Source organism: Phaenicophaeus curvirostris, unplaced genomic scaffold, assembly GCF_032191515.1.
Source record: "Phaenicophaeus curvirostris isolate KB17595 unplaced genomic scaffold, BPBGC_Pcur_1.0 scaffold_370, whole genome shotgun sequence".
In the NCBI taxonomy this organism is placed as follows: domain Eukaryota; kingdom Metazoa; phylum Chordata; class Aves; order Cuculiformes; family Cuculidae; genus Phaenicophaeus; species Phaenicophaeus curvirostris.
In genome coordinates, this window is record NW_027206967.1 from 67,707 (window position 1) to 95,480 (window position 27,774).

Below are 27,774 nucleotides of genomic sequence, written 5' to 3' on the forward strand. Positions count from 1 at the left end.
GACATTTTGGGGGGGGCTGGGAAAGGGGAGGAACCCCCCAAAATGCTTTCACAAAGGGGGTGTCCCCCCCCAACCAATTCTTTGGGCACACTCAAGATGGCGGCGTTCTTTGAGGTACGCCCAAGATGGCGGCCTCCCTCTAAGCCGCGCTCAAGATGGCGGCCGCCCTTGTGCCACATCCAAAATGGCGGCTCCGCAGGGCAGCGAGCCGCTTGGCTCCGCCCCCTTGTCCCGCCCCCCTCGCGCGTCGCGCCCGCCGTGACGTCATCGCGGCGCGCCCGGCGGCAGCGTCGTGAGGGGCTGCAGGTGAGGGCGGCCGCGACCGGACCCCAGACCCGCCCCAGATCCCCCCCTGCCCCATAGCGACCCCCCCGCCCCATAGATCCGACGCCCCTGCCCCATAGCGACCTCCCTGCCCCATAGATCCGACCATCCTGCCCCATAGATCCACCCTCTGCCCCACAGATCCCTCCCCCCTGCCCCATAGATCCACCCTCTGCCCCATAGACCCCCCCCCGCCCCATAGATCCTCCCCCTTGCCCCACAGATCCCCCCCTGCCCCATAGATTCCCCCCCCGCCCCATAGATCCCACCCCCTTGCCCCATAGATCCCACCCCCCTGCCCCATAGATCCCCCCCTGCCCCATAGATCCTCCCCCCTGCCCCACAGATCCCCCCCTGCCCCATAGATCCGCCCCCCCCGCCCCCCGTTTTGCCCCCCCTCCCCCTTAACCCTTTCCCCCCCAGACCCCGCGATGCCCCCCCCCGCGCTGAGCTAGAGCCCCCCCCGCCATGGTGAGAGGGACGGGGCGATCAATAACGGGGGATTGGGGATCAATAAGGGGGATTGGGGATCCATAAGGGGGATTGGGGATCGATAAGGAGGGATTGGGGATCGATAAGGGGGGCATTGGTGATCGATAAGGGGGATTTGGGATCAATAAGGGGGGAATTGATTGATAAGGGGATTGGGGATCGATAAAGGGGGGATTGGGGATCGATAAGGGGGGATTGGTGATCAATAAGGGGGAATTGAGGATTGATAAGGGGGTATTGGTGATCGATAATAGGGATTGGGGATCAACAAGGGGGGGATTGGGGATCAATAAGGGGGGCATTGGTGATCGATAAGGGAGATTGGGGATCGATAAGGGGGGATTGGGGATCGATGGGGGGGATTGATTGATAAGGGGGGATTGGGGATTGATAAGAGGGGCATTGGTGATCGATAAGGGGGATTGGGGATCGGTAAGGGGGATTGGGGATTGATAAGGGGGGATTGGTGATCAATAAGGGGGGATTGAGGATCGATAAGGGGAATTTGGGATCGATAAGGAGGATTGGGGATCAATAAGGGGGGATTGGGGATCAATAAGGGGGGATTGATTGATAAGGGGGGATTGGGATCAATAAGGGAGGATGGAGGATCGATGAGGGGCGGATTGATTGATAAGGGGGGATTGGTGATCGATAAGGGGGATTGGGGATTGATAAGGGGATTGGGGATCGATAAGGGGGGATTGGGGATCGATAAGGGGGATTGGGGATCGATAAGGGGGGATTGATTGATAAGGGGGGATTGGGGATTGATAAGGGGGGATTGAGGATCGATAAGGGGGGCATTGGTGGTCAATAAGGGGGGATTGAGGATTGATAAGGGGGGCATTGGTGATCGATAACAGGGATTGGGGATCAATAAGGGGGGGATTGGGGATCAATAAGGGGGGCATTGGTGATCGATAAGGGGGGATTGGGGATCGATAGGGGGGATTGATTGATAAGGGGGGATTGGGGATTGATAAGGGGGGATTGGGGATCAATAAGGGGGGCATTGGTGATTGATAAGGGGGATTGGGGATCGATAAGGGGGGGATTGGGGATCAATAAGGGGGGATTGAGGATTGATAAGGGGAATTTGGGATTGATAAGGGGGATTTGGGATCAATAAGGGGGATTGGGGATTGATAAGGGGGGATTGGGGATCGATAAGGTGTGATTGGGGATCGATGAGGGGCGGATTGATTGATAAGGGGATTGGGGATCAATAAAGGGGGGATTGGGGATCGATAAGGGGGGATTGGGGATCGATGAGGGGCGGATTGATTGATAAGGGGATTGGGGATCAATAAAGGGGGGATTGGGGATCGATAGGGGGGATTGGGGATCAATAAGGGGGGATTGATTGATAAGGGAATTGGGGATCAATAAAGGGGGGATTGGGGATCGATAAGGGGAGATGGATTGATAAGGGGATTGGGGATTGATAATGGGGATTGATTGATAAGGGGGGATTGGGGTTCAGTAAGGGGGGTCTATTGGTGATCGATAAGGGGAGGTATGGGTGATTGATGAGGGTTATGAGTGATTGATAAGGGGAATATTGATTAACAAGGGGGACTATTGGGGATTGATAAGGGGGTGTATGGATGATTGATAAGGGGGGGCATTGGTGATCAATAAGAGGGGATATGAATGATTGATAAGGGGAGTCTATTGGTGATCAATAAAGGGGGGTACAGGTGATTGATAAGGGGAGTATAGGTGATTGATAAGGGGGCTATGGGTGATCGGGAGGTTTATTGGTGATCAGGGGGGTTATTGATGATTGGGGGGGTGTTGATCAAGGGGTTATTGCTGATTGGGGGGATTATTGATGATTGGGGGGCTGTGGGTGATCGGGGGGGTTATTGATCGGGGGGCTGGGGGTGATCAGGGGGTTATTGATGATTGGTGGTGGTTATTGATGATCGGGGGTGGTTATTGACGATCGGGGGGGTTATTGGTGCCTGGGGGTGGGTTTATTGATCAAGGGGGGATTATTGATGACTGGGGGGGTTATAGATTGGGGGGGCTGTGGGTGATCGGGGGTTTACCGCTGATCGGGGGGGGTTATTGATTACGGGGGGGGTTATTGATGACCCAAGAGGGGAGTTATTAATGACCAGGGGTGGGTTATTGATCGGGGGGGGGGGTTATTGATGACCCGGGAGGGGGTTATTAATGACCAGGGGTGGGTTATTGATCGCGGGGGGGTTATTGATGACTCGGGAGGGGGGTTGTTAATGAGCAGGGGTGGGTTATTGATCACAGGGGTGTTATCGATGACTGAGGGGTGGGTTATTGATCACGGGGGGATTATTGATGACGTGGGGGGGGGTCCCAGGGCCGGGCGGGGCGCAGGGTCCCCCCGTCGCGGGGGGTTCCGGGGGGGCTCCCCGAGGCCAAACGCCGCGGCCGAGCGCGAGCCCGACGGGAGGGGCTGGAGGACGAGCTGCAGCGGCTGGTAAGGGGGGGGGACCCCAAAATCGGGGGGGGGGACCCCAAAATCGGGGGTGGGAACCCCATATCTGGGTCCTTTTAGGGGGGTTACTCCAGTATCTGGGTCCTTTTAAGGGGGTTACCCCAATAATTGAGTCGTTTTAGGGGGGTTACCCCAATATTTGAGTCCTTTTAGGGGGGGTTACCCCAATATTTAGGTTTTTTATGGGGGTTACCCCAATATTTGAGTCCTTTTAGGGGGGTTACCCCAGTATCTGGGTCCTTTTCGGGGGGGTTACCCCAATATTTGAATGTTTTTAGGGGGGTTACCCCAGTATCTGTGTCCTTTTTGGGGGGTTACCCCAATATTTGAGTCCTTTTAGGGGGGTTACCCCAGTATTTGGGTCCTTTTAGGGGGGTTACCCCAATATTTGAGTCTTTTTAGGGGGGTTATCCCAGTATTTGGGTCCTTTTAGGGGGGTTATCCTAATATTTGAGTCTTTTTAAGGGGGTTACCCCAATATTTAGGTCCTTTTAGGGGGGGAACCCCAATATTTGGATCCTTTTTGGGGGGGTCACCCCAATATCTGAGTCCCTGCGGGTGGGGCCCCCCGATAGCTGGATCTTTGGATGGGTCGAGGGGCTCTTTGGAGGGTGGGGGGGCCCCCCCAATATCTTCCTCCCTTTGCGAGGGGATGGGGGTGGGGGCTCGGGGCTCCCTTTTGGGGTTGAGGGGTCCCCCAAATTTCGGGGTGTCCCCCCCTTTTTCCCCACAGGATCTGGGGGCCGAGGCGGCTTCACCCACAGGCACCGGTTTGGTCTTCAAGGAGCCTTTTTCCAGCCATGAGAGGTACCCGATGAGTTTTGGGGACCCCCCTCCCCGCCCCAGATTCTTGAGGGCCCCCCCCGGGCTCTCAGGGACCCCCCCCAGATCTTGGGGGGCCCCCCTGAACCCCAGTTTCACCCTCAGCGAGGGATCGATGGCACTGGAGGAGCTGCTGCAGCGCTGCGTCCGCGTCCAGGTGACTCTAAAATTGGGGTTCCCCCCCGAAAATTGGGGTTCCCCCCCAAAGATTGGGGTCCCTCCCAAAGATTGGGGTCCCCTCCAGCTTCCTGGGTGCCTCCCGAATGCCTGCGTCCCCCCCAAATATTGGGGTCCCCCCCCAAATCCCTGGGTCCCCCCCAAATCCCTGCATGTCCCCCAAATATTGGGGTCCCCCCCAAGTCCCTGGGATCCCCCTTAAATATTGGGGTCCCCCCCGAAATCCCTGAGTCCCCCTTAAATATTGGGGTCCCCCTCAAATCCCTGGGATCCCTTTAAATACTTGGATCCCCTCCCTAAATCTCTGGGTTCCTCTTGAATTTTGAGGTCCCCGCCAAATCTCTGGGTCCCCCCTAAATCTTGGGGTCCCCCCAAATCCTGGGGGTCCCCCTCACTCTGTCTCCGTCCCCAGTGTCCCCCGGCGACCGATGAGGAGCTGCTGGGGCAAAGGTTTGGGGGGGCTGGGGGGGGTTGGGGGGGTCCCTGATGGGTTTTGGGGGGGCTGGGAGGTGATTTGGGGGGGGTCTGGGGCATTTGGGGGAGCCCTTGGTAGGTTTGGGGGGGCTCTGAGGGGTTTTGGGGTGTCCCTGATGGCTATTGGGGGTCCCTGAGGAGTTTTGGGGGGTCCCTGGTGGGTTTGGGGGGCTCTGAAGGATTTTTGGGGTGTCCTTGATGGCTTTTTGGGGTCCCTGTTGGGTTTTCGGGGGTCCCTGATGGCTTTTGGGGGTCCCTGAGGGGTTTGGGGGGGGCCTGATGGCTTTTTGGGGTCCCTATTGGATTTTGGGGTGTCCCTGTTGGGTTTTGGGGGTCCCTGTTGGGTTTTGTGGGGGTCCTGAGGGGTTTTGGGGGGTCCCTGTTGGGTTTTGGGGGGTCCTGAGGGATTTTGGGGTGTCCCTGATGGCTTTTTGGGGTCCCTTTTGGGTTTTGGGGGGTCCTGAGGGGTTTTGGGGGGGTCCCTGTTGGGTTTTGGGGGGCTCTGAGGGGTTTTGGGGGGGTCCCTGATGGTTTTTTGGGGTCCCCAGGGCCAAGATGGAGATGGAGCCGCAGGGCCCCGGCTCCCCCCCCGCCGTAAGTTTTGTGGTCCCCTATGGATCTCAGGGGTCCCCTATGGGGGTTTTGGGGTCCCCTGTGGATCTCGGGGTCCCCTATGGGAGCTTTGGGATCCCCTATGGGGGTTTGGGGCTCCCTGGATGGGGGAGGGTTGGGGTCCCCTATAGGGGTATGGGGTCCCTTATGGGTCTCTGGGGTCCCCTATGGATCTCGGGGTCCCCTATGGGAGCTTTGGGGGCTTTGGGCTCCCTGGAGGTGGGGGGGTGGGGTCCTCTATAGGGATATGGGGTCCCTTATGGATCTCTGGGGTCCCCTGGGGGTGGTCTTGGGGTCCCCTGTGGATCTCAGGGGTCCCCTATGGGGGTTTTGGGGTCCCCTGGGGGGGTCTTGGGGTCCCCTGTCGATGTCGGGGTCCCCTATAGATCTCTGGGGTCCCCTATGGGGATCTTGCGGTCCCCTATGGATCTCAGGGGTCCCCTGGGGCGGGTCTTGGGGTCCCCTGTGGATCTCGGGGTCCCCTATGGGAGCTTTGGGGGTTTTGGGCTCCCTGGAGCGGGGGGGGTGGGGTCCCCTATAGAGGTATGCGGTCCCCTATGGGTCTCTGGGGTCCCCTGGGGGGGTTTTGGGGTCCCCTATGGATCTCAGGGTCCCCTGGGAGGGGGTCTCGGGGCCCCCTATGGGAGCTTTGGGGGTTTTGGGCTCCCTGGAGGGGTGGGGGTTGGGGTCCCCTGTAGTGGTGTGGGGTCCCCTATGGATCTCAGAGTTCCCCTAGGGGGGGTCTTGGGGTCCCCTATAGGGGTCTGGGGTCCCTGTGGGGGTCTCGGGGTCCCCTATGGATCTCGGGGTCCCCTATGGATGTTGGGGCGCAGGGGGCGCTGCTGTCGCTGCTGACGAAGGTTCTGAGCGGGGAGCTACGCAACGGGCTGGCGCTGCTGAGGTACCGTATGGGCCTATAGGGGACCTAGGGGACCTATGGGGGGGGTAGAGGGGACCTAGAGGGGACCTATGGGGGCTATAGGGCATGCAGGGGCTGGAGGGGGTAGCTATAGGGGTTCGGGAGGGGGTTATAAGGGATGGGGGGAGGCTATATGGGAGCTGCTGGGCTCCATAGGGTTCTATAGGGGTTCTATAGGGCTCCATAGGTGTCTGAAGGACTCTATAGGGGTTCTATAAGTGTCCGTAGGGGCTCTCTAGGTCTCCATAGAGACTCCATAGGTCTCTGTGTGTTTTTTTAGCGCTGATGGGGTGTCTGTAGGTGCCTATAGGGGTTCTATAAGGTTATATAGAGGTTCCGTAGCGTTCTATAGAGCTTTGTAGGAATTCTATAAAGATATACGTGGGTTCCACTGGGTTCTATAGGAGCTCCATAAGGTTCTGTAGGGGCTCCGTGGGGCTCTATAGGGGCTCTATATGGTTCTGTAGGGGCTTCCTAGGGCTCTATAGGGATGCTGTAAGGCTATGTAAGGGCTCTGTAGAACTCTATAGGGACTCTGTAAGATTATATAATGGCTCCATAGAGCTCTATAGGAACTCTGAGGTTCTATAGGGGCTCCCGAGCACTCTCTAGGGGGTCCATAGGGCTCTATAGGGGCTCTGAGGTTCTGTGGGGGCTCTCTAAGGCTCTATAGGGGTTTCCTAGGGCTCTACAGGAGCTCCTTAGAGCTCTGTAGGGTCTCTATAACATTGCGTAGAGGCTCCGTAGAACTCTATAGAGACTCTCTAAGGCTCTATAGGGACTCCCTGGGGCTCTGTAGGGGCTCCATAGGGTTCTACAGAGAATCTGTAAGACTATATAGAGGCTCCGTAAGGCTGCATAGAGACTCCCTGGGGCTCTATAGGGGCTCCCTAGCACTCTCTAGGCGCTCCGTAGGGGCTCTATAGAGGCTCCCTGGGGCTCTATAGGGGCTTCCTAGCGCTCTCTAGAGGCTCCATAGGGCTCTACAGCGACTCTATAAGGCTATATAGAAGCTCCATAGGGCTCTATAGAGGCTCCCTGGGGCTCTATAGGGCTCCCTAGCACTCTAGGGACTCCATAGGGCTCTACAAGGATTCTATAAGGCTATATAGAAGCTCCACAGGGCTCTATAGAGGCTCCCTGGGGCTCTATAGGAGCTCCATAGGGCTCTACAGGCACTCTGTACGGCTATACAGGGGCTCCATAAGGCTCTATAGGGAAGTCCTAGGGTTCTATAGAGGCTCTGTAAGGTCTTGCAAGGGATCTATAGGGTCTCTGTAAGCCTGTATGGGGGCTCCCTAGGGCTCTACAGCGGCTCTAGAAGGTCACAGGGACTCTCTGGGGCTCCATAGGGGCTCTGTAGGGGCTCTGAGGTTCTATGGGGTGTCTATAGGGTGTCTATAGAGTGTCTATAGGGTCTGTGCTCCCCCCACAGCCCCCCAGACGCCGTCGATGCCGTCTCCATCGCAGCCCGAGCAGCGCGGGAGCAGCTGGGGGGGCAGCGGTGAGAGGGAGTGTCCTCCCCTTTTTTTGGGGGTGTCCCCCCCCTTTTTTTTGGGGTGTCCCCCCCTTTTTTGGGGGAGGTCCCATCCCCCCACCCCCCTGGGTCCCGTTCTGGGGGGTCCCAGCCCCCTGGGTCCCTGGTTTTGGGGTCCAGCCCCCCCCCCAATCCTACCCACCCCCCCACCCCCCCCAGGCTGCTCCTCGTGGATTGGGGCGACCAGCCCCACACGGACCTCGCTCACCAGTTCCACGAGGACCCCAGGTGGGACTGGGTATACTGGTTAAACTGGGTTGTACTGGGTTATACTGGGTCATACTGGTTGTACTGGGTTATCATGGTTATATGGGTCACGCTGGGTTGTACTGGTTATACTGGTTACATGAGTTCTACTGGTATATGAGTATAACCAGTATATGAGTTATACTGGTTATACTGGTAGTATGGGTTTATACTGGGTTGTACTGGGTTATGTTGGATTATACTGGGTTATACTAGCTTGTATTGGGTTCTAGTGGTTGTACTGGATTATGCTGGATTATACTGGGTTATACTGGGTTGTGTTGGGTTATACTGGATTGCATTGGGTTTTACTGGTTATATTGGGTTATGCTGGATTTTACTGGTTATACTGGGTTGTATTGGGTTATACTGGTTATATTGGGTTATGCTGGTTACATTGGGTTATGCTGGTTATATTGGGTTATGCTGGATTATACTGGTTATACTGGGTTGTATTGAATTATATTGGTTATATTGGGTTATACTGGGTTATGCTGGATTATATTGGGTTATACTGAGTTGTATTGGGTTTTACTGGTTATATTGGGTTATGCTGGATTATACTGGTTATTCTGGGTTGTATTGGATTATACTAGGTTATAGTGGATGTACTGGGTTATATCGGGTAGTACTGATCATACTGAGTTATACTGGATTATCCTGGGTTATACTGGGTAGTACTGGTTATACTGAGTTGCACTGGGTGCAGCGTGTTATATTGGGTTGTATTGGGTTATACTGGGTTATACTGGTTATACTGGCTTGTATTGGTTTATGGTGATTATATTGCTTATATAGGTTATACTGAGTTATACTGGGTTATACTGGTTATACTGGGTTGTACAGGATAATACTGTTTATGTTGGCTTATACTGGTTATACTGGATTACACCGTGTTGTACTGGGTTATACTGGTTATACTGGGTCGTATGGGGTTATACTGTAAATGTTGGGTAATACTGGTGATACTGGTTGTACTGGGTTACACCGTGTTGTACTGGGTTCTACTGGGTTCTACTGGTTTATACTGGTGGATGCTGCCCCCCCCCGCCCTCCAGCGTGCTGTATTTTGGGGTTCACCGCCAGCACCTGCCCCCCCCGACCCTCGGCTCCGGCCCTGGCCTCGGCTTCACCATCGACCTGCGCTGGGAACAGGTACCCGCACCTATAGGGGCTATAGGAGCTGCGGAGGGGCCTATAGGGGCTGGGGAGGGGGACTATGGGGGGCTACAGGGGGGCTATAGGGCTCTATAGGGGGCTATGGGGGCTGGGGAGGGGGCTGTAGGGGGCTATAGTGGGGCTATAGGGGCTGGGGAGGGGGCTATAGGGGGCTATAGTGGGGCTATAGAGGCTGGGGAGGGAGCTATAGGGGGCTATAGTGGGGCTATAGGGGGTGGAGAGGGGGCTATAAGGGGTGAGGGGGGGCTATAGAGGGCTACAGGGGGGCTGTGGGGTCCAGGGAGGGGGCTATAGGGAGGCTATAGGGGCTGGGGAGGTGGCTATGGGGGGTTATAGGGAGGCTATAGGGGGTGGAGAGGGGGCTATAAGGGGTGAGGGGGGGCTATAGAGGGCTACAGGGGGGCTGTGGGGTCCAGGGAGGGGGCTATAGGGAGGCTATAGGGGCTGGGGAGGTGGCTATGGGGGGTTATAGGGAGCTATAAGAGTATTAGAGGGGTTATAGAGAGGGCTATAGGGGCTGGGGAGGGGGCTATAGAGGTGCTATAGATATGCTATAGGTGCTATAGAAAGGGCTGCAGGGCTTGAGGGGAGCTATAGGTGAGGCTATAGAGGTTATGGGGAGCTGTAGGGGCCCTATAGGGGCTGGGGTGGGCTGCAGGGGTGTTACAGACCCTATAGGGGGGCGCTGGGGGCATTATAGCAAATGTATGGGGTGCTATGGGGGCTATAGAAGGTGTTATAGGGACTGGGGGAGCTGATAGGGGTGTTCTGCGGGGTTCTATAGGGGCTGGGAGGGCTATAGGGGCTGGGGAGGGTCTGTTGGGTCCCTATAGGCTCTGGTCCCCTATAGGATGGGGCGACGGACGGCGACTACGCTGCTGCCTTCTTCCACCTCCTGCTGCCTCTCGCCTTCCAGGTTTGGGGGGGGCCCCAGGGGGGTTTTGGGGTCCCAGGGGGGATTTGGGGTCCCCGGGGTGGGGTTGGGGGAAGTTTATGGGGGGTTTTGGGGTCCCCGGGGTGGGTTGAGGGGAGTCTGAGGGGTTTTGGGGTCCCCCAGGGAGGGTTTTGGGGTCCCTGGGTGGTTTATGGGGGGGTTTGGGGTCCCCAGGGGGGATGTTGAGGGGAGTCTGAGGGGTTTTGGGGTCCCCTGGGGAGGGTTTTGAGGTCCTGAGGGGGTTTAGGGGGGGGGTTAGGGTCCCAGGGGGGGTTGAGGGGAGTCTGAGGGGTTTTGGGGTCCCCAGGGGAGGGTTTTGGGGTCCCTGGGGGGGTTTGTGGGGGGGGTTGGGGTCCCCGGGGGGGATGTTGGAGGGAGTTTGAGGGGTTTTGGGGTCCCCGGGAAGGGTTATGCTGGATTTTGGGGTCCCTGGGGGCTTCTGAGGGGTTTTGGGGGCCGGGGGGTGGGGCTTGGAGTCCTGGGGGGGGTGTTTGGAGTCCTGGGGGGTTTTGGGGACCCAGGGGGAAGAATTTGGGGTCCCCGGGGCGGGGGGTTGGGGTTCCAGGAGGGGTTCTGAGGGGTTTTGGGGTCCCAGGGGAGGTTTATGGGGAGTTTTGGGGTCCCGGGGGGGGGTTGGGGTCCCCGTGGTGACCCGCTGCCCCCCCAGTTCCAGCCGCACCTGGTCCTGGTTGCTGCCCCCTTCGGCAGCCCCCACGGAGCCCCCCAGGTACCTATAGGGGCCTATAGGTGGGGCCGGCAGCGGTCTGGGGGGGGTCTATAGGAGCCCAGGGGGGTGGGGGGGGCGTATAGAGGGGCATAGGGGCTTATAGGGGCGTAAAGGCACGTATAGGACCTATAGAGACTTATGGGGATGTATAGGACCTATAAAGGCTTATAGAGACGTATAGGACCTATAGAGAGCCATAGGGATGCGTAGAACGCATAGAGAGTCATAAGGATGTATAGGACCTATAGAGAACTAGAGCAACGTATGGAACCTGTAGAGAGTCATTTAAACATATAGAAACTATGAAGAATCATGAAGATGTATAAGGCTTATAGAGAACTGTAGCAACATATAGAACCTATAGAAAGTCATATAAACGCATAGAAACTATGAAAACTCATAGGGATGCATAGGATGTATAGAGAGATATAGAAATGCTTAGGATATATGGAGAAGTATAGGCCTGTATAGGGTGTATAAGGAGCTATAGGGATGTATAGGACTTAAGGAGGGCTATAGGGCTGTATAGGAGGCTATAGGGATGTGTGGGACCTCTAGAGAACTATAGAGCCTGTAAGTGTGTGTAGGATCTATAGAGGTGTTTAGGGATATATAGGAGTTTATAGAGGCACATAAAACCTATAGAGAGTTATGGAAGCATATAGGGAATTATAGAGGTGTGGAAAAACTGTGAGAATCTATAGAGATGTAAAGAACGTATAGAGATCTATAGGGATCCGTAGAGAAATGAGATGTCTGTAGAGACATATAGGGGTGCCCAGATAAATGTAGAAGCATGTAAAGACATATGGGAGCCTATAGAGACGTATAGAAATGTATAGGAACGTATTGATCTGCGTAGGTGCCACCTGGGGGCGGGTCTGGGGCCGTATGGAATGTATACGTTACTTTGCGGGGGTGGGGTCTGTGGCGCTGTAGGGGTTCTATAGGGGCCGGGAGGGGGTGTCTGCCTCCCCGTCCCGGTTCTATAGGTGCCTCGGCAGGACCGTATGGGGGTGTCTCCGCCCGGCTTGGCGCTGCTGACACACCTGCTGGGGGCCCTGGCGGGGGGGCGCCTGCTCGTCACCCTCCAGGTCAGCCCCTATAGGGGACATGGGGGCTCTATAGGGGTCACAGGGGCCGGGGGGGGCTAACCTGGGGGGGGGCTATAGGGGGAGGGGATAGGGGATGGTTTGGGGGGGCTGTGGGGGGGATATAGGGGGGTATAGGGGATGGTTTGGGTGGCTACGGGGGGGCTATAGGGGATGAGTTAGGGATGCTATGGGGGGGCTATAGGGGATGGTTTGGGAGGGGCTATAGAGGAGCTATAGGGGATGATTTGGGGGGCTATAGGGGATGATTTAGGGGGGCTGTAGGGGATGATATGGGGGGCTATAGGAGATGATTTGGGGGTCTATAGGGTATAATATGGGGGCTATAAAGGGGCTATAGGGAATGATTTTGGGGGCTATAGGGGGCCTATAGGGGATGATTTGGGGGGCTATGGGGGGCTATAGGAGATGATTTGGGGGGGCTATGGGGGGCCTATAGGGGATAATTTGGGGGCTATAGGGGGTATAGGGGATGATTTCGGGGTGCTGGGGGGGTATAGGGGGTGATTTGAAGAGGCTATGGGGGTCTATAGGGGATGATTTGAGCAGGCTATAGGGAGGCTATAGGGGATGATTTGGGAGGGCTATAGAAGATGATATGGGAGCTTATAGGGGATGATTTGAGGGGGCTATAGGGAGGCTATATGGGATGATTTCGGGGGGCTATAGGGGATGATATGGGGGGCTATAGGGGATGATTTTGGGGGGGCTATAGGGGATGATATGGGGAGCTATAGGGGGGCTATAGAGGATGATGGGGGCTATAAGAGGTGATTTGGGGGGGCTACAGGGGATGATTTGGGGGGCTATAGGGGATGATTTGGGGGCCTCTAGGGGATACTTGAGGGGCCGTAGGGGGTCCTGCTGCCCCTGGGGTGGTATGGATCCCATAGGGTCCCTGCCCACAGGAGGGCTCGGAGCCGAGGGCGCTGGGCGCCGTCCTGCGCTCGCTGCTGGGGGACCCCGGGGACCCCCCCCCACCCATCGCCCCCACCCCCAGGTGAGACCCCTATAGGGGCTATAGGGCTCTTCGTAGGGGATGTGGGGGACCGTAGGGGTGTTTTGGGGTGCTATAGGGGTCTTTGGGGTGGATTTGGGGGGGCTATAGGGGTCTTTAAGGGAGAAATGGGGGAGTTTGGGGGGCCTATAGGGGTCTTTGGGGGGCTATAGGGGTCTTTGGGAAGGATTTTGGGGTCTATAGGGGTCTTTGGGGGAGAAATGAGGGGCTTTGGGGGAGTTTGGGGGGCCTATAGGGGCCTTTGGGGGGCTATGGGGGTCCTTGGAAAGGATTTCGGGGTCTATAGGGGTCTTTGGGGGAGAAATGGGGGGCTTTGGGGGAGTTTGGGGGGGCTATAGGGGTCTGGGGGGGCTACAAGGGTCTTTGGAGGGGTTTGGGAGCGCTATAGGGGTCTTGGGGGGGCTACAAGGGTCTTTGGAGGGGATTGGGGGCTCTATAGGGGTTTGGGGGGCTACAAGAGTCTTTGGAGGGGATCGGGGGCGCTATAGGGGTCTTGGGAGGGGTGCAAGGGGTCTATGGAGGGGATTGGGGGTGCTATAGGGGTTTGGGGAGGGCTGTAGGGGTCTATGGAGGGGATCAGGGCGCTCTAGGGGTATCTGGGGGGCTCGGGGGGGTCTCAGGCTCAGTTTTGGGGTCCCCCCTCTGCCCCCCACAGCGGCTTGGCCAGCATCGCCCGCACCGTGGCCGTGCTCCGCAAGTTCTGGAGCTGCCTCTGCTGGCCTGGTGAGTCCCTAAAGCCCCCCCGGCTCAATAAACCCTTTGGACACCCCAAAACCCACAGAGTTTCGGGGGGGGGGACACCCCAAAAATCTTTGGGGGGGGGTCAGGCTTCAGCATTGCGACTAGGCCCCGTTGCTAGGGGCGTGCTGGCCGCCATCTTGGTTGCTAGGCACCTCAGCCGCCATCTTGGGTGCCCCCATCCCATTCTAATATGGGGACAACCCCCCCCCTTCACTTTTGGGGCGTCCCCAGCCTCCCGTCAGCCTTGTGGCACCTCCTAAACCACCTCAAAAGGTAGTGGGGAGCCCCAAAAACGGGGTGGGGGTCCTAAAAAGAGGGGGGGATCCCCAAAAAGAGAGCGGGAGGCTCAAAAAGGGGGTGGGAGCCGTGGTTGTGGGGGGTGCAGCCATCATGGTTGCCTTTCACAGAGGAGGACGAGGAGGATGAGGAAGAAGAAGAGGAAGAGGATGAAGAAAAGGAGGAGGAGAAGGAGAAGGAGAAGAAAGAGGAGAAGGAGGGTGGGGAGCGCTCGGAGGCTCTTCTGGAGGAGAAAGAAGAAGAGGAGGAAGAGGAGGAGGAGGAGAAGTTGGGGTCGTGGGCGCAGCCAGCCGCCCGCACGGGGTTGTTGTACGATGAGAGGATGGAGGAACATTGCAACCCCTGGGACAGGTCAGGGTGGGGGGCACCTATAGAGCAGGGGGGAGGGGGCTGGGGGGCACCTATAGATGAGGGGAGGGGGCTGGGGGCTATCTATAGATGAGGGGAGGGGGCTGGGGGGCACCTATAGATGAGCGGAGCGGGCTGGGGGGTATCTATAGATGAGGGGAGGAGGCTGGGGGCACCTATAGATGAGGGGAGGGGGCTGGGGGGCACCTATAGATGAGGTGAGGGGGCTGGGGATTATCTATAGATGAGGGGAGGGGGGCTGGGGGGCACCTATAGATGAGGGGAGGGGGCTGGGGGGTACCTATAGATAATGGGAGGGGGGCTGGGGGGCACTTACAGATGAGGGGAGGGGGCTGGGGGCACCTGTACATCAGGGGAGGGGGATCTGGGGCGGTTTGGAGGGGGATCTGGGGCAGTTTTGGGGGGGTCTGGGGCAGTTTTGGGGGGTCTGGGGCAGTTTGGGGGGCATCTGGGATGATTTGGGGGGATCAGGCTCAGTCTGAGGGGGGTTTGGAGTGGTTGGGGGGGTCTGAAGTGGTTTTCAGGGGGGTCTGGGGCGGTTTTGGGGGTGTCAGGGATGGTTTGGGGGTGTCTGTGATGATTTGGGGTGGTTTTGGGGTTCCAGGATGAGCACTGACCCTTTTGGGGCACAGCCAGCACCCTGAGGCGCCGCAGCGGAGGGGGTTTGGGGGGTCAGGGGGGGTTTTGGGGTCCCAGGAGGGACTGTAACCCTTTTGGGGCACAGCCAGCACCCTGAGGCGCCGCAGCGGAGGGGGTTTGGGGGGTCAGGGGGGGTTTTGGGGTCCCAGGAGGGACTGTAACCCTTTTGGGGCACAGCCAGCACCCCGAGGCGCCGCAGCGGGTGGTGCGGGTGCTGCAGCGGCTGCAGGAGTTGGGGCTCGCCCAGCGCTGCCTGCGGGTTCCCTCCCGCACGGCCACGATCCACCAGCTGCGCGCCTGCCACGAGTGAGTCCGGGGGGGCGGAATTGGGGTACGGGGGGGAGAAAAGGGGGGGACATGGGGGTTCTATGGGGTTATGGGGGTGCCTGGGGGTCCTACAGGGGGAAATGGGGGTCCTGTGGAGGGGAAATGGGGGTCCGGGGAGGGGGAAGTCGTGGTCCTATGGGGTTATGGGGGTGTATGGGGGTCCTGGGGGGGAAATGGGGGTTCTATGGGGGTAAATGGGGGTTCTATGGGGTTTAGGGGGTGCATGGGAGTCCTATAGGGGGAAAGGGGGGTCCTATGGAGGGGAAATAGGGGTCCTGTGGGGGGGAAATCATGGTTCTATGGGGTTATGGGGGGGAAATGGGGGTTCTATGGGGGTAAATGGGGGTCCTGTGGGGTTTAGGGGGTGCATGGGGGTCCTATAGGGGGAAATGGGGGTCCTGTGGAGGGGAAATGGGGGTCCTGTGGGGGGGAAGTGGGGGTTCTATGGGGTTAAGGAGGTGCATGGGGGTCCTATGGGGGGGAAATAGGGGTCCTATGGGGGAAATGGGGGTCCCCTGGAGATGGTGGGGGGGAAATGGGGGTCCTGTGGAGGGGAAATGGGGGTCCTGTGGGGGGGAAGGGGGGGTCCTATGGGAGTTAGGGGGTGCATGGGGGTCCTGTAGGGGGAAATGGGGGTCCTGTGGGGGGGAAGTGGGGGTTCTATGGGGTTTAGGGGGTGCATGGGGGTTCTATAAGGGGAAATGGGGGTCCTATGGAGGGGAAATGGGGGTCCTGGGGGGGGGAAGTGGGGGTTCTATGGGGTTATGGGGGGAAATGAGGATCCTATGGGGGGAAATGGGGGTCCTATGGGGGGAAATGGGGGTCCCCTGGGGATGGTGGGGGGAAATGGGGCTCCTGTGGGTCCTTTTTTGGGGTCCTGGTTTGGGGGTGCCCCTTTGGGGGGCTCCTGGTTTGGGTGTTCAGATCTGGGGGGGGGTCATGATTTGGGAGTTTGGGGGTTTGGATTCGGGGTCCTGATTCGGGGTGCGGGGGTTTCGGGGGTGCGGGGGTTTCGGGGGTGCGGGGGTTTTGGGGTTTCGGGGTGCGCTGACGGCGTCCCCACAGCCGGGCTCACGTGGCGGCGCTGGCGGCGACCCCGAGGCTGCGGGCGCGAGAGCTGCGGGCGGCCGCCTCCCGCTACAACTCCATCTTCCTCTGCCCCCACTCCTACGCCTGCGCCCGCCTGGCCGCCGGCACCGCCTGCGCCGCCGTCAGCGCCGTCCTCGCCGGGCAGGTACGGGCTGGGGGGCACCGGGGGGGGTATAGGGGGCACCTGGGGGGGTATAGGGTGCTATAGGGCAGCTGGGGGGCACCTGGGGGGCACTGGGGGGGGTATAGGGCACTATGGGGCACCTGGGGGGCAACTGAGGGGCACCTGGGGGGCACCTGGGGGGTTTGTGGGGCACTATGGGGCAGCTGGGGGGCACCTGGGGGGGTATAGGGTGATATGGGGCAGCTGGGGGGCACCTGGGGGGCACCTGGGGGGGTATAGGGTGATATGGGGCAGCTGGGGGGCACCTGGGGGGGTATAGGGTGATATGGGGCAGCTGGGGGGCACCTGGTGGGGTATAGGGGGCACCTGGGGGGGTATAGGGTGATATGGGGCAGCTGGGGGGCACCTGGGGGGGTATAGGGCACTATGGGGCAGCTGAGGGGGTATGGGGTGCTATGGGGCACCTGGGGGGCGCTTGGCGGGCACCTGGGGCACTATGGGGCAGCTGGGGGGCACCTGGGGGGGCATGGGGTGCTATGGGGCACCTGGGGGGCAGCTGGGGGGCGCTGGGGGGCACCTGGGGGGTATAGGGTGCTATGGGGCAGCTGGGGGGCACCTGGGGGGCAGCTGCGGGGTGCTGGGGGGCCCCTGGGGTGGTATAGGGCGCTATGGGGCAGCTGGGGCGCTATGGGGCAGCAGGGGGCGCTATGGGGCAGCAGGGGGTGCTATGGGGCAGCACGTACCCTATGGGGCAGCAGGTGCCCTATAGGGCAGCGGGGGGGGGCTATGGGGCAGCAGGTGCCCTATAGGGCAGCGGTGGGGGGGGCTATGGGGCAGCAGGGGGTGCTATGGGGCAGCACGTACCCTATGGGGCAGCAGGTGCCCTATAGGGCAGTGGGGGGGGGGGCTATGGGGCAGCAGGTGCCCTATAGGGCAGTGGGGGGGGGCTATGGGGCAGCAGGTGCCGTATAGGGCAGCGGGGGGGGGGGGGCTATGGGGCAGCAGGTGCCCTATAGGGCAGTGGGGGGGGGCTATGGGGCAGCAGGTGCCCTATAGAGCGGGGGGGGGGGCTATGGGGCAGCGGGGGGCTGACCCCGGGGGGGTTGGGGGGCACTCCAGGTGATTTTGGGGGTCCTGCCCCCCAGGTGCGGAACGCGCTGGCGGTGGTTCGGCCCCCCGGGCACCACGCAGGCCCCGGCGCCGCCGGCGGCTTCTGCCTCCTCAACAACGTGGCCGTGGCCGCCCGGCACGGGCAGCGCCTCGCTGGGGGGGCCCTCAGGTACCTGTGGGGCACGGGGGGGGCGGTCTGTGGGGTGAGGGGGGGGATCTGTGGGGCGGGGGGGGACCTATGGGGCACGGGCAGCACCTGGCTGGGGGGCGGCTCAGGTATGGGGAGGGTCTGTGGGGGGAGGGGGGGTCTATGAGGCAGGAGGGGGGGCCTATGGGGCAGGGGGGGGGGTGTCTGTGGGGTGAGGGGGTTCTATTGGGCGTGGGGGGGGATCTGTGGGGCAGAGGGGGGGTCTGTGGGGTGGGGGGTGGATCTATGAGGTGAGGGGGTGGGTCTGTGGGGCAGGGGGGATCTATGGAGTGAGGGGGATCTGTGGGGTGAGGGGATCTATGGGGCAGGGGGGGGTCTGTGGGGTGAAAGGGATCTATGGGGTGAAGGGGATCTATGGGGTGAGGGGGATGTGGGGTGCACCCCTCTGACCGCCCCCCCCACCCCCGCAGGGTGCTGATCCTCGACTGGGACGTCCATCACGGCAACGGAACCCAGGAGATCTTCGAGGAGGATCCCAGGTGGGGAAAAGGGGGGCTGGGAGGGAAAAAGGGGGGGGCTGGGGGGCAAAAAAGGGGGGACTGGGGGTGGAAAAAGGGGTCTGGGGGGCAAAAAAGGGGGGACTGGGGGTGGAAAAAGGGGCCTGGGGGGCAAAAAAGGGGGGACTGGGGGTAAGAAAGGGGGGACTGGGAGTGGATAAAAGGGTCCGGGGGCAAAAAAGGGGGGACTGGGGGTGGAAAAAGGGGACTGGGGGGCAAAAAAGGGGACTGGGGGGCAAAAAAGGGGGGACTGGAGGTAAAAAGGGGGGGCTAGGGGGCAAAAAAGGGGGGCTGGGGTAAAAAGGGGGGGCTGGGGGCAAAAAAGGGGGGCTGGGGTAAAAAGGGGGGGCTGGGGGTAAAAAAGGGGGGACTGGGGGCAAAAAAGGGGGCTGGGGGGCAAAAAAGGGGGGACTGGGGGTGGAAAAAGGGGTCTGGGGGGCAAAGAAGGGGGGACTGGGGGTAGGAAAAGGGGGTCTGGGGGGAAAAAAGGGGGGACTGGGGGTGGAAAAGGGGGTCTGGGGGGCAAAAAAGGGGGGTCTGGGGGTGGGAAAAGGGGGCTGGGGGGCAAAAAAGGGGGTCTGGGGGTGGGAAAAGGGGGCTGGGGGGCAAAAAATGGGGGACTGAGGGTGGAAAAAGGGGTCTGGGGGCAAAAAAGGGGGGACTGGGGGTGGAAAAAGGGGGGACTGGGGGGCAAAAAAGGGGGGACTGGGGGTATAAAGGGGTCTGGGTGGCAAAAAGGGGGGGACTGGGGGTGGAAAAAGGGGTCTGGGGGCAAAAAAGGGGGGACTGGGGGTGGAAAAAGGGGTCTGGGGGCAAAAAAGGGGGGACTGGGGGTGGAAAAAGGAGTCTGGGGGCAAAAAACGGGGGACTGGGGGTGGAAAAAGGGGGCTGGGGGGCAAAATTGGGGGGACTGGGGGGTAAAAAAGGGGGTTGTGGTAAGAAAAGGGGGCTTATTTTTGGGGGGTCCCATGGTTTTGGGGGGGGTCTTATAGTTTCTGGGGGGTCCCATGGCTGCTGGGGGTTCCAAGGTGGTGGGGGTGTGTGTCCTATTTTTGGGGGGCGTCCTATTTTTGGGGGGGGTCTCCTGTGTTTTGAGGATTGCCCCTATTTTTGGGGGGGTCTCCTATTTTTGGGGGGTGTCCCCCTGTTTTTAGAGGGTGTCCCTATTTTTGGGGGGTGTCGCTATTTTTGGGTGTTCCCCCCCTATTTTATGGGGGGTCTCTTATTTTTTGGAGGGCGTCTCCTATTTTTGGGGGGGGGTCTCCTATTTTTTGGGATATGTCCCTATATTTGGGGGGTGTCCCTATATTGGAGGCTGCCCCCCCTATTTCTGGGGGTCTCCCCCTGGTTTTTTGGGGGGGTCTCTCACCCCGTTCCCCCCCCCCAGCGTGCTGTACATCTCCCTGCACCGCCACGACGGGTGTTTCTTCCCGGGGGGGCGCGGGGGGGCCCCCGGGCGGCGAGGGAGGGGCCCGGGCGCCGGCTTCACCCTCAACGTGGGCTGGGGGGGCCCCCGCGCCGGGGACCCCGAGTACCTGGCGGCCGCCCTCGGCGTCGTCATGCCCGTCGCCTGCGAGGTGGGGGGGCAACGAGGGGGAGAAAATGGGGGGGGGGGAGAAGGGGGTGGAAAATGGGTCTGGGGGGGGGAAAGGGGGGGTATGGGGGGGGAAAATGGGTCCTGGGGGGGGAAATTGGGGGGATAAATGGGTCTGGGGGGGGAAAATGGGTCCAGGGGTGGGAAATTGGGGGATAAATGGGTCTGGGGGGGGGAAATGGGGGGATAAATGGGTCTGGGAGGGGGGATTGGGGGGATAAATGGGTCTGGGGGGGGGAAAATGGGTCCGGGGGTGGGAAACTGGGGGGATAAATGGGTCTGGGGGGGGGAAATGGGGGGATAAATGGGTCTGGGGTGGGGAAATGGGTCCTGGGAGGGGGGATTGGGGGGATAAATGGGTCTGGGGAGGGGAAAATGGGTCCAGGGGTGGGAAATTGGGGGGATAAATGGGTCTGGGGGGGGGAAATGGGGGGATAAATGGGTCGGGGGGGGGGAAATGGGGGGATAAATGGGTCTGGGGGGGGGAAATGGGTCCTGGGAGGGGAAATTGGGGGGTAAAAGGGGAGAAAATGGGTCCTGGGGGGGAAATTGGGGGGATAAATGGGTCCTGGGAGGGGAAATTGGGGGGATAAATGGGTCTGGGGGGGAGAAATGGGTCCTGGGAGGGGGAAAACGGGTCTGGGGGGGGGAATGGGAGGGAATGAGGGGGGAAAATGGATGCTGGGAGGGGAAATTGGGGGGATAAATGGGTCTGGGGGGGGGAAACGGGTCCTGGGGGGGGGGATTGGGGGGATAAATGGGTCTGGGGGTGGAAAATGGGTCCAGGGGTGGGAAATTGGGGGATAAATGGGTCTGGGGGGGGGAAATGGGGGGATAAATGGGTCTGGGGGGGGAAATGGGTCCTGGGGGGGGGGATTGGGGGGATAAATGGGTCTGGCGGGGGGAAATGGGGGGATAAATGGGTCTGGGGGGGAAATGGGTCGGGGGGGGGATTGGGGGGATAAATGGGTCTGGGGGGGGAAAATGGGTCCTGGGAGGGGGGATTGGGGGGATAAATGTGTCTGGGGGGTGGAAAATGGGTCCGGGGGTGGGAAATTGGGGGGATAAATGGGTCTGGGGGGGGGAAATGGGTCCTGGGAGGGGAAATTGGGGGGGAAAAGGGGGGAAAATGGGTCCTGGGGGGGAAATTGGGGGGATAAATGGGTCCTGGGAGGGGAAATTGGGGGGATAAATGGGTCTGGGGGGGAGAAATGGGTCCTGGGAGGGGGAAAACGGGTCTGGGGGGGGGAATGGGAGACAATGAGGGGGTAAAATGGATGCTGGGAGGGGAAATTGGGGGGATAAAGGGGTCTGGGGGGGGGAAATGGGTCCTGGGAGGGGGAAATGGGGGGAAAATGGGTCCTGGGGTTGGGGGGAAAATGGCGGGAAAATGGGTTTGGGGTGGGGGGGAGTGAGGGGGAAAATGGGTCCTGGGGGGAGGAATGAGGGGGAAATGGGTCTGGGGGTTGTAAATGAGGGGGATAATGGGACCTGGGGGGGTGGAAAATGGGTCCGGAGTGGGAATGGAGAGGGATGAGGGGGAAAATGGGAGGGAAATGGGTCTGGGGGGGGGGAAATGGGTCCTGGGAGGGGGAATTGGGGGGATAAATGGGTCTGGGGGGGGGAAATGGGGTTTGGGGGGTAATTGGGGGGATAAATGGGTCTGGGGGAGGAAATGGGTGCTGGGAGGGGGGAATTGGGGGGATAAATGGGTCTGGGGGGGGGAAATGGGTCCTGGGAGGGGGAATTGGGGGGATAAATGGGTCTGGGGTGGGGGAAATGGGTCCTAGGAGGGGAAATTGGGGGGATAAATGGGTCTGGGGGGGGAAATGGGTCCTGGGGGGGAAAATTGGGGGGATAAATGGGTCTGGGGGGGGAAATGGGTCCTGGGAGGGGGAATTGGGGGGATAAATGGGTCTCGGGGGGGGAAATGGGTCGTGGGAGGGGGAATTGGGGGGATAAATGGGTCTGGGGGGGGGGAAATGGGTCCTGGGAGGGGGAATTGGGGGGATAAATGGGTCTGGGGGGGGGAAATGGGGGTTGGGGGGGACAGCGTGTCTTTCGGGGTTTTGGGGGGGTGTCTGTGCCCCCCCCGACCCCCCCCCCTCTCTCCCCAGTTTGCCCCTGAGCTGGTGCTGGTGTCGGCGGGGTTCGACGCGGGGCGGGGGGACCCGCTGGGGGGGTGCCTGGTGTCCCCCCCGACCTTCGGGGTGCTGACCCACCTGCTCGGGGGGCTGGCGGGGGGGCGCCTCGTTCTCGTGCTTGAGGTGAGGGGGGGGCCGGGGGGGGGGGGGGAGTTGGGGTCTGGGGGGGGATCAAGGGGGATAATTGGTGCTGGGGTGGGGTAAGAGGAGTAATTAGGGGACCCTATGGGGGGCTGGGGGGGGGGTTAAGGGGGGTAATTAGGGGCTGGGGGGGTCAAAGGGGGTAATTGGATTTGGGGGGGGTCAGGGTAATTAGAGCCCCTATGGGGGTGTCTGCGGGGGGTTAAAGTGGATAATTGGGGTTGCGGGGGTCAAGAGGGGTAATTGGGGTCCCCATGGGGGGTCAAGGGGGTTAATTGGGGTTTGGGGGGTCAAGAGGGGTAACTGGGGTCCCCATGGGGGGTCAAGGGGAGTGATTGAGGTCCCTGTGGGGGGGTCGAGGGGGGTAATTGGGGTCAAGGGGGGTGATTGGGGTCCCCATTGGGGGGGGTCAAGGGGGTTAATTGGGGTCCCCATGGGGGGGTCAAGGGGGGTAATTGGGGTCCCTGTGGGGGGTCAAGGGGGGTAATTGGGGTCAAGGGGGGTGATTGGGGTCCCCATGGGGGGGTGAAGGGAGTAATTGGGGTCAAGGGGATGATTGGGGTCCCCATGGGGGGGTCAAGGGGGGTAATTGGGGTCAAGAGGGGTGATTGGGGTCCCCATGGGGGGGTCAAGGGGGGTAATTGGGGTTAAAGGGAGTAATTGGGGTCCCCAAGGATGGGTCTGGGGGGGTAATTGGGGTTAAAGGGGGTAATTGGGGTCCCTGTAGGGGAGTCAGGGGGGTAATTAGGCTCAGGGGGAGTCAAGGGGGGTAATTGGGGTCCCTGTGGGGGGGGTCAAGGGGGTAGTAATTGGGGTCTTGGGGGGGTAATTGGGGTCTTGGGGGGTCAAGGGGGGTGGTAATTGGGGTCTGGGGGGGTCGAGGGCGTGTTCATTGGGGTCTGGGGGGGGGTAATTGGGGTCTGGGGGGGTTCTGACCCGTTTCCACCCCCCGCCCCAGGGCGGCTACAACCTGGGGGTGACGGCAGAGGGGGTGTCGCGGTGCCTGGGGGTGCTGCTGGGCGCCCCCCCCGCGCTGCCCCCCCCCCGGCCCCCCCCCAGCCCGCGGCCATCGCCGCCCTGGCCAGGACCCGGCGAGCCCAGCGGCGCCACTGGGGGGCCCTGCGGCTGCCCCCCGGTGAGAGACCCCCCCCCGGCACCCCAAAACATGGGGGGGACCCCAAAACCTGAGGGGGACCCCAAAACATGGGGTGGGGGCTGAAACTTGAGGGGAGGGGGCTGAAACTGGGCTGGGCCCCCCAAACTGGGCTGCCCCCCCCCCCCCCACTCCAAAACTGGGCAGGGACCCCCCAAACTGGCCTGCCCCCCCCGCCTAGTGACCCCAAACTGGGCTGGAACACCCCCATCACTCCCAAACTGGTCTGGGCGCCCCTAAACTGGGCTTCCCCCTCCTCCCACCACCCCCAAACTGGGCTGAGACCCCCCCAAACTGCGCTGGGACCCCCCAAACCGGGCTGCCCCACCTCCCATCACCCCCAAACTGGGCTGGCCCCATCCAAACTGGGTTGAGACCCCCCCAAACTGGGCTGGGAACCCCCACATCACCCCCAAACCGGGCTGGGACCCCCCGAAACTGGGCTGCCCCTCCTCCCATCACCCCCAAACTGGGCTGGGACCCCCCGAAACTGGGCTGGGACCCCCCCCATCACCCCCCCCCATCACCCCCAGACTGGGCTGGGACCCCCCAAAGTGGGCTGGCCCCCCCTCTATGCCCCTTAAACTGGTCTGGGACCCCCCCAAACTGGTCTGGGACCCCCCCCCATCACCCCCAGACTGGTCTGGGACCCCCCAAACTGGGCTGGCCCCCCCTCTATGCCCCTTAAACTGGTCTGAGACCCCCCCCAAACTGGTCTGGACCCCCCCAACTGGATTCCACCCCCCTAACCCCCCTCTCCCCTCTTTCTCTCCCCGCAGCCCCCCCGGCGGAGCCCCCCCCCCCAGCAGACGCCCCCTCCCCCGCCCTGGCCGCCATCTTGCGGCTGGGGGAGCTGCGCCTGGGGGGGGCGGGGGGCGAGGGGGACCCCCCCGCGGGGGCCGAGGGGGCGGGGCCTGCGCCTGACCCCGCCCCCCCCGCCGGGGCCGAGGGGCCCTGGGAGGAGGAGCTGGAGGAGGTAAAGGGGGCGGGGCCGGGGGCTGAGGGGGCGGGGCCGGGGGCTGAGGGGGCGGGGCCAGGGCTGAGGGCGTAGGGATTGGGGCTGGGGGGGCAAAAAGGGGGAGTTTATGGGGGCTGGGGGGTCAAAAGAGGGATTGGAGGGGTAAAAAGGGGGGTCTGGAGGTATTTGGGGGCTGGGGAGGCAAAAAGGGGGGACTGGGGGTATTTGGGGGGCAGAAGATGAGGCTGGGGGGGCAAAAAGGAGGGACTGGGGGGCAGAAAGGGGGGGCTGGGGGTGTTTGGGGAGCAGAAAAGGGGGGTTAGGGGCTGGGGGGGTGAAAAGGGGGAGTTTATGTGGGCTGGGGGGTCAAAAGAGGGATTGGGGGGGTAAAAAGGGGGGTTTGGGGGGTAGGGGAGGGGGTTATGGGGGTAAATACGGGGAGTTTATGGGTGCTGGGGGGTCAAAAAGGAGGGATGGGGGGTAAAAAAGATTAATGGGGGGTATTTATGGAGCAGGGGAAGGGGTTATGGGGCCGGGGGTTGAAAAAGGGGGTGCTGGGGGGGCAAAAAGGGGGGGACTAGGGGTATTTGGGGGGCAGGGGAGGGGGTTATGGGGCTGGGGGATCAAAAAAGGGGGTTCGGGGGGGCCAAGAAGGGGGGTGTTGGGGGTGTTTTGGGGGCAGGGGAGGGAGTTAGGAGGCTGGGGGGGGTCAAAAGGGGGTTCTGGGGGGTCAAAAGGGGGTGCTGGGGTTCACAAAGGGGGTGCAGGGGGGGTCCTCACGTGTGTGCCCCCCCCCCCCCAGGGCTCGCTGTGGGCCGTGGTCCCCCTGCAGAGCTGCCCCCACCTCGGGGCGGTGGCGCCTCCGCCGGGGGAGGCCGGGCTGGCCGGGAGCCCCCCCTGCGGGGCCTGCGGGAGCCGCCGGGAGAACTGGCTCTGCCTCAGCTGCCACCAGGTGAGCCACAGGGACCCCCCCTCCCCAGGCACAAAATCCACCTTTGCTGACCCCAAAGCCACTTCTTCTACCCCAAAATCCACCTTTTCGGCCCCAAAATCCACTTAATCTACATCAAAATCTACCTTTTGTGCCCCAAAATCCACTTTATCTGCGTCAAAATCCACTTTATCTGCATCAAAATCCACCTTTTGTGCCCCAAAATCCACGTTTTCTACCCCAAAATCCACTTTATCTGCATCAAAATCCACCTTTTCGGCCCCAAAATCCACTTTATCTGCATCAAAATCCACCTTTTCTGCCCCAAAATCCACATTTTCAACCCCAAAATCCACTTTATCTGCGTCAAAATCCACCTTTTGTGCCCCAAAATCCACTTTATCTGCATCAAAATCCGCCTTTTGTGCCCCCAAATCCACGTTTTCTACACCAAAATCCACCTTTTCTGCCCCAAAATCCACTTTATCTGCATCAAAATCCACCTTTTGTGCCACAAAATCCACTTTTTCTGCCCCAAAATCCACTTTATCTGCATCAAAATCCGCCTTTTGTGCCCCAAAATCCACGTTTTCTACCCCAAAATCCACTTTATCTGCATCAAAATCCACCTTTTGTGCCCCAAAATCCACTTCACCCCCAAATCCACTTTATCTGCATCAAAATCCACCTTTTGTGCCACAAAATTCACTTTTTCTGCCCAAAATCAACTTTATCCGCATCAAAATCCGCCTTTTGTGCCCCCAAATCCACGTTTTCTACACCAAAATCCACCTTTTGTGCCCCAAAATCCACTTTACCCCAAAATCCACTTTATCTGCATCAAAATCCACCTTTTGTGCCCCAAAATCCGCTTTACCCCAAAATCCACTTTATCTGCATCAAAATCCACCTTTTGTGCCCCAAAATCCACGTTTTCTACCCCAAAATCCACTATATCTGCATCAAAATCCACCTTTTGTGCCCCCAAATCCACTTTATCTGCATCAAAATCCACCTTTTGTGCCACAAAATTCACTTTTTCTGCCCCAAAATCAACTTTATCTGCATCAAAATTCGCCTTTTGTGCCCCCAAATCCACGTTTTCTACCCCAAAATCCACCTTTTCTGCCCCAAAATCCACTTTATCTGCACCAAAATCCACCTTTTGTGCCCCATAATCCACTTTTTCTACCCCAAAATCCACCTTTTCTGCCCCAAAATCCACCTTTTGTGCCCCAAACCCCACTTTTTCTGCCCCAAAATCCAGGTTTTGTGCCCCAAAATCCACCTTTTTTGCCCCAAAACCCACCCCCTGCCCCCCAGTTGCCCTCCAGGAACCCCAATTCCCCCTCTAATTGCCCCCCAGCCCCCCCTAATTGTCCCCTCACCCCCTAATTGCCCCCCTCACCCCCCAATTACCCTACAAATCCCCCTCAAGAATCTGAATTCACCCCCAATTACCCCCCCCAAAACCCCCATTTACCCCCACAAAACCCCCAATTGCCCCCAAAATCCCCCCCAGGAACCCCAATTCCCCCTCTAATTGCCCCCCAGCCCCCCCCTAATTGCCCCCCTCACCCCCCAATTGCCCCCCAGGTGCTGTGTGGGCGCTATGTGGGGGGGCACATGGTGGCACACGGGGAGGGGGCCGGCCACCCCCTGGTGCTGAGTCTGCGCGACCTCTCGGCCTGGTGCTACCCCTGCGGGGGCTACGTCCACCACCCCGTGAGTCACACTGGGAGCACTGGGAGCACTGGGAATGGGGTTGGGGGGGGCAAACGCCACCCCCCGAGTCAAACTGGGAGCACTGGGAATGGGGCGGGGGGGTGTTGGACTGAACCATTTGGAACGGGGAGGGGGATCCAGGGGGGTTTGGACTGAACCATTTGGAATTGGGGGAGGATCCACAGGGGTTTGGACTGAACCATTTTGAAGGGGGAGGGGGGGTGTCTCTGGGCTGAACCATTTGGAAAGGGGGGGGTTGGGGACCTGGGGGGGGGTCTCTGGGCTGAATTATTTCCCCACGGGGAGGGGTTTTGGGGTGTCTGACCCCCCCTTTTCCCCCCCCAGGCCCTTCTCCCCGCCAAGACCCTTCTCCACCGCCTCAAATTTGGTGTCGACCCCCCCTCTTTTTGACCCCCCCCCTCCAATATCCACTTTTTAAGGGCTAAACCCGTGCCGCCCCCCCCCCAAAAAAAAATCACCAGCACCCCCAAACCCCCCTTCCCTGGGGTCACAGGCTGGGCCGGGCCCTGGGAGAGCAAGGAGGGGGGGGTAAAAAAAGGGGGGGACCCCCCCCAAAAAATAACGGGGCGGGAAACTGAGGCACGGGGGGGGGGCAGTTTGTGAAGCCCCAGTTTGTAAAAGCCGAGGAATAAAGTTCATGGTTGAAAA

General features: G+C 60.2%; 1 protein-coding gene across 1 annotated transcript; it reads left to right on the plus strand.

Moving 5' to 3' along the window:
* Positions 1–24: 24 nt before the first annotated feature.
* HDAC6 (histone deacetylase 6) lies at positions 25–27,774 on the plus strand. Its single transcript, XM_069882845.1, is given in 28 exon segments — positions 25–306; positions 3,164–3,283; positions 4,035–4,108; positions 4,229–4,280; positions 4,713–4,750; positions 5,323–5,368; positions 6,220–6,287; positions 7,741–7,809; positions 8,002–8,070; positions 9,147–9,243; positions 10,118–10,183; positions 10,869–10,928; positions 11,921–12,022; positions 12,949–13,040; positions 13,714–13,781; positions 14,207–14,447; positions 15,282–15,410; positions 16,497–16,665; positions 17,790–17,923; positions 18,373–18,441; positions 19,847–20,036; positions 22,171–22,320; positions 23,297–23,372; positions 23,375–23,473; positions 24,271–24,467; positions 25,252–25,401; positions 26,977–27,105; positions 27,451–27,774. Coding segments are annotated over 28 exon segments (3,084 nt in total). The 5' UTR covers positions 25–42; the 3' UTR covers positions 27,517–27,774.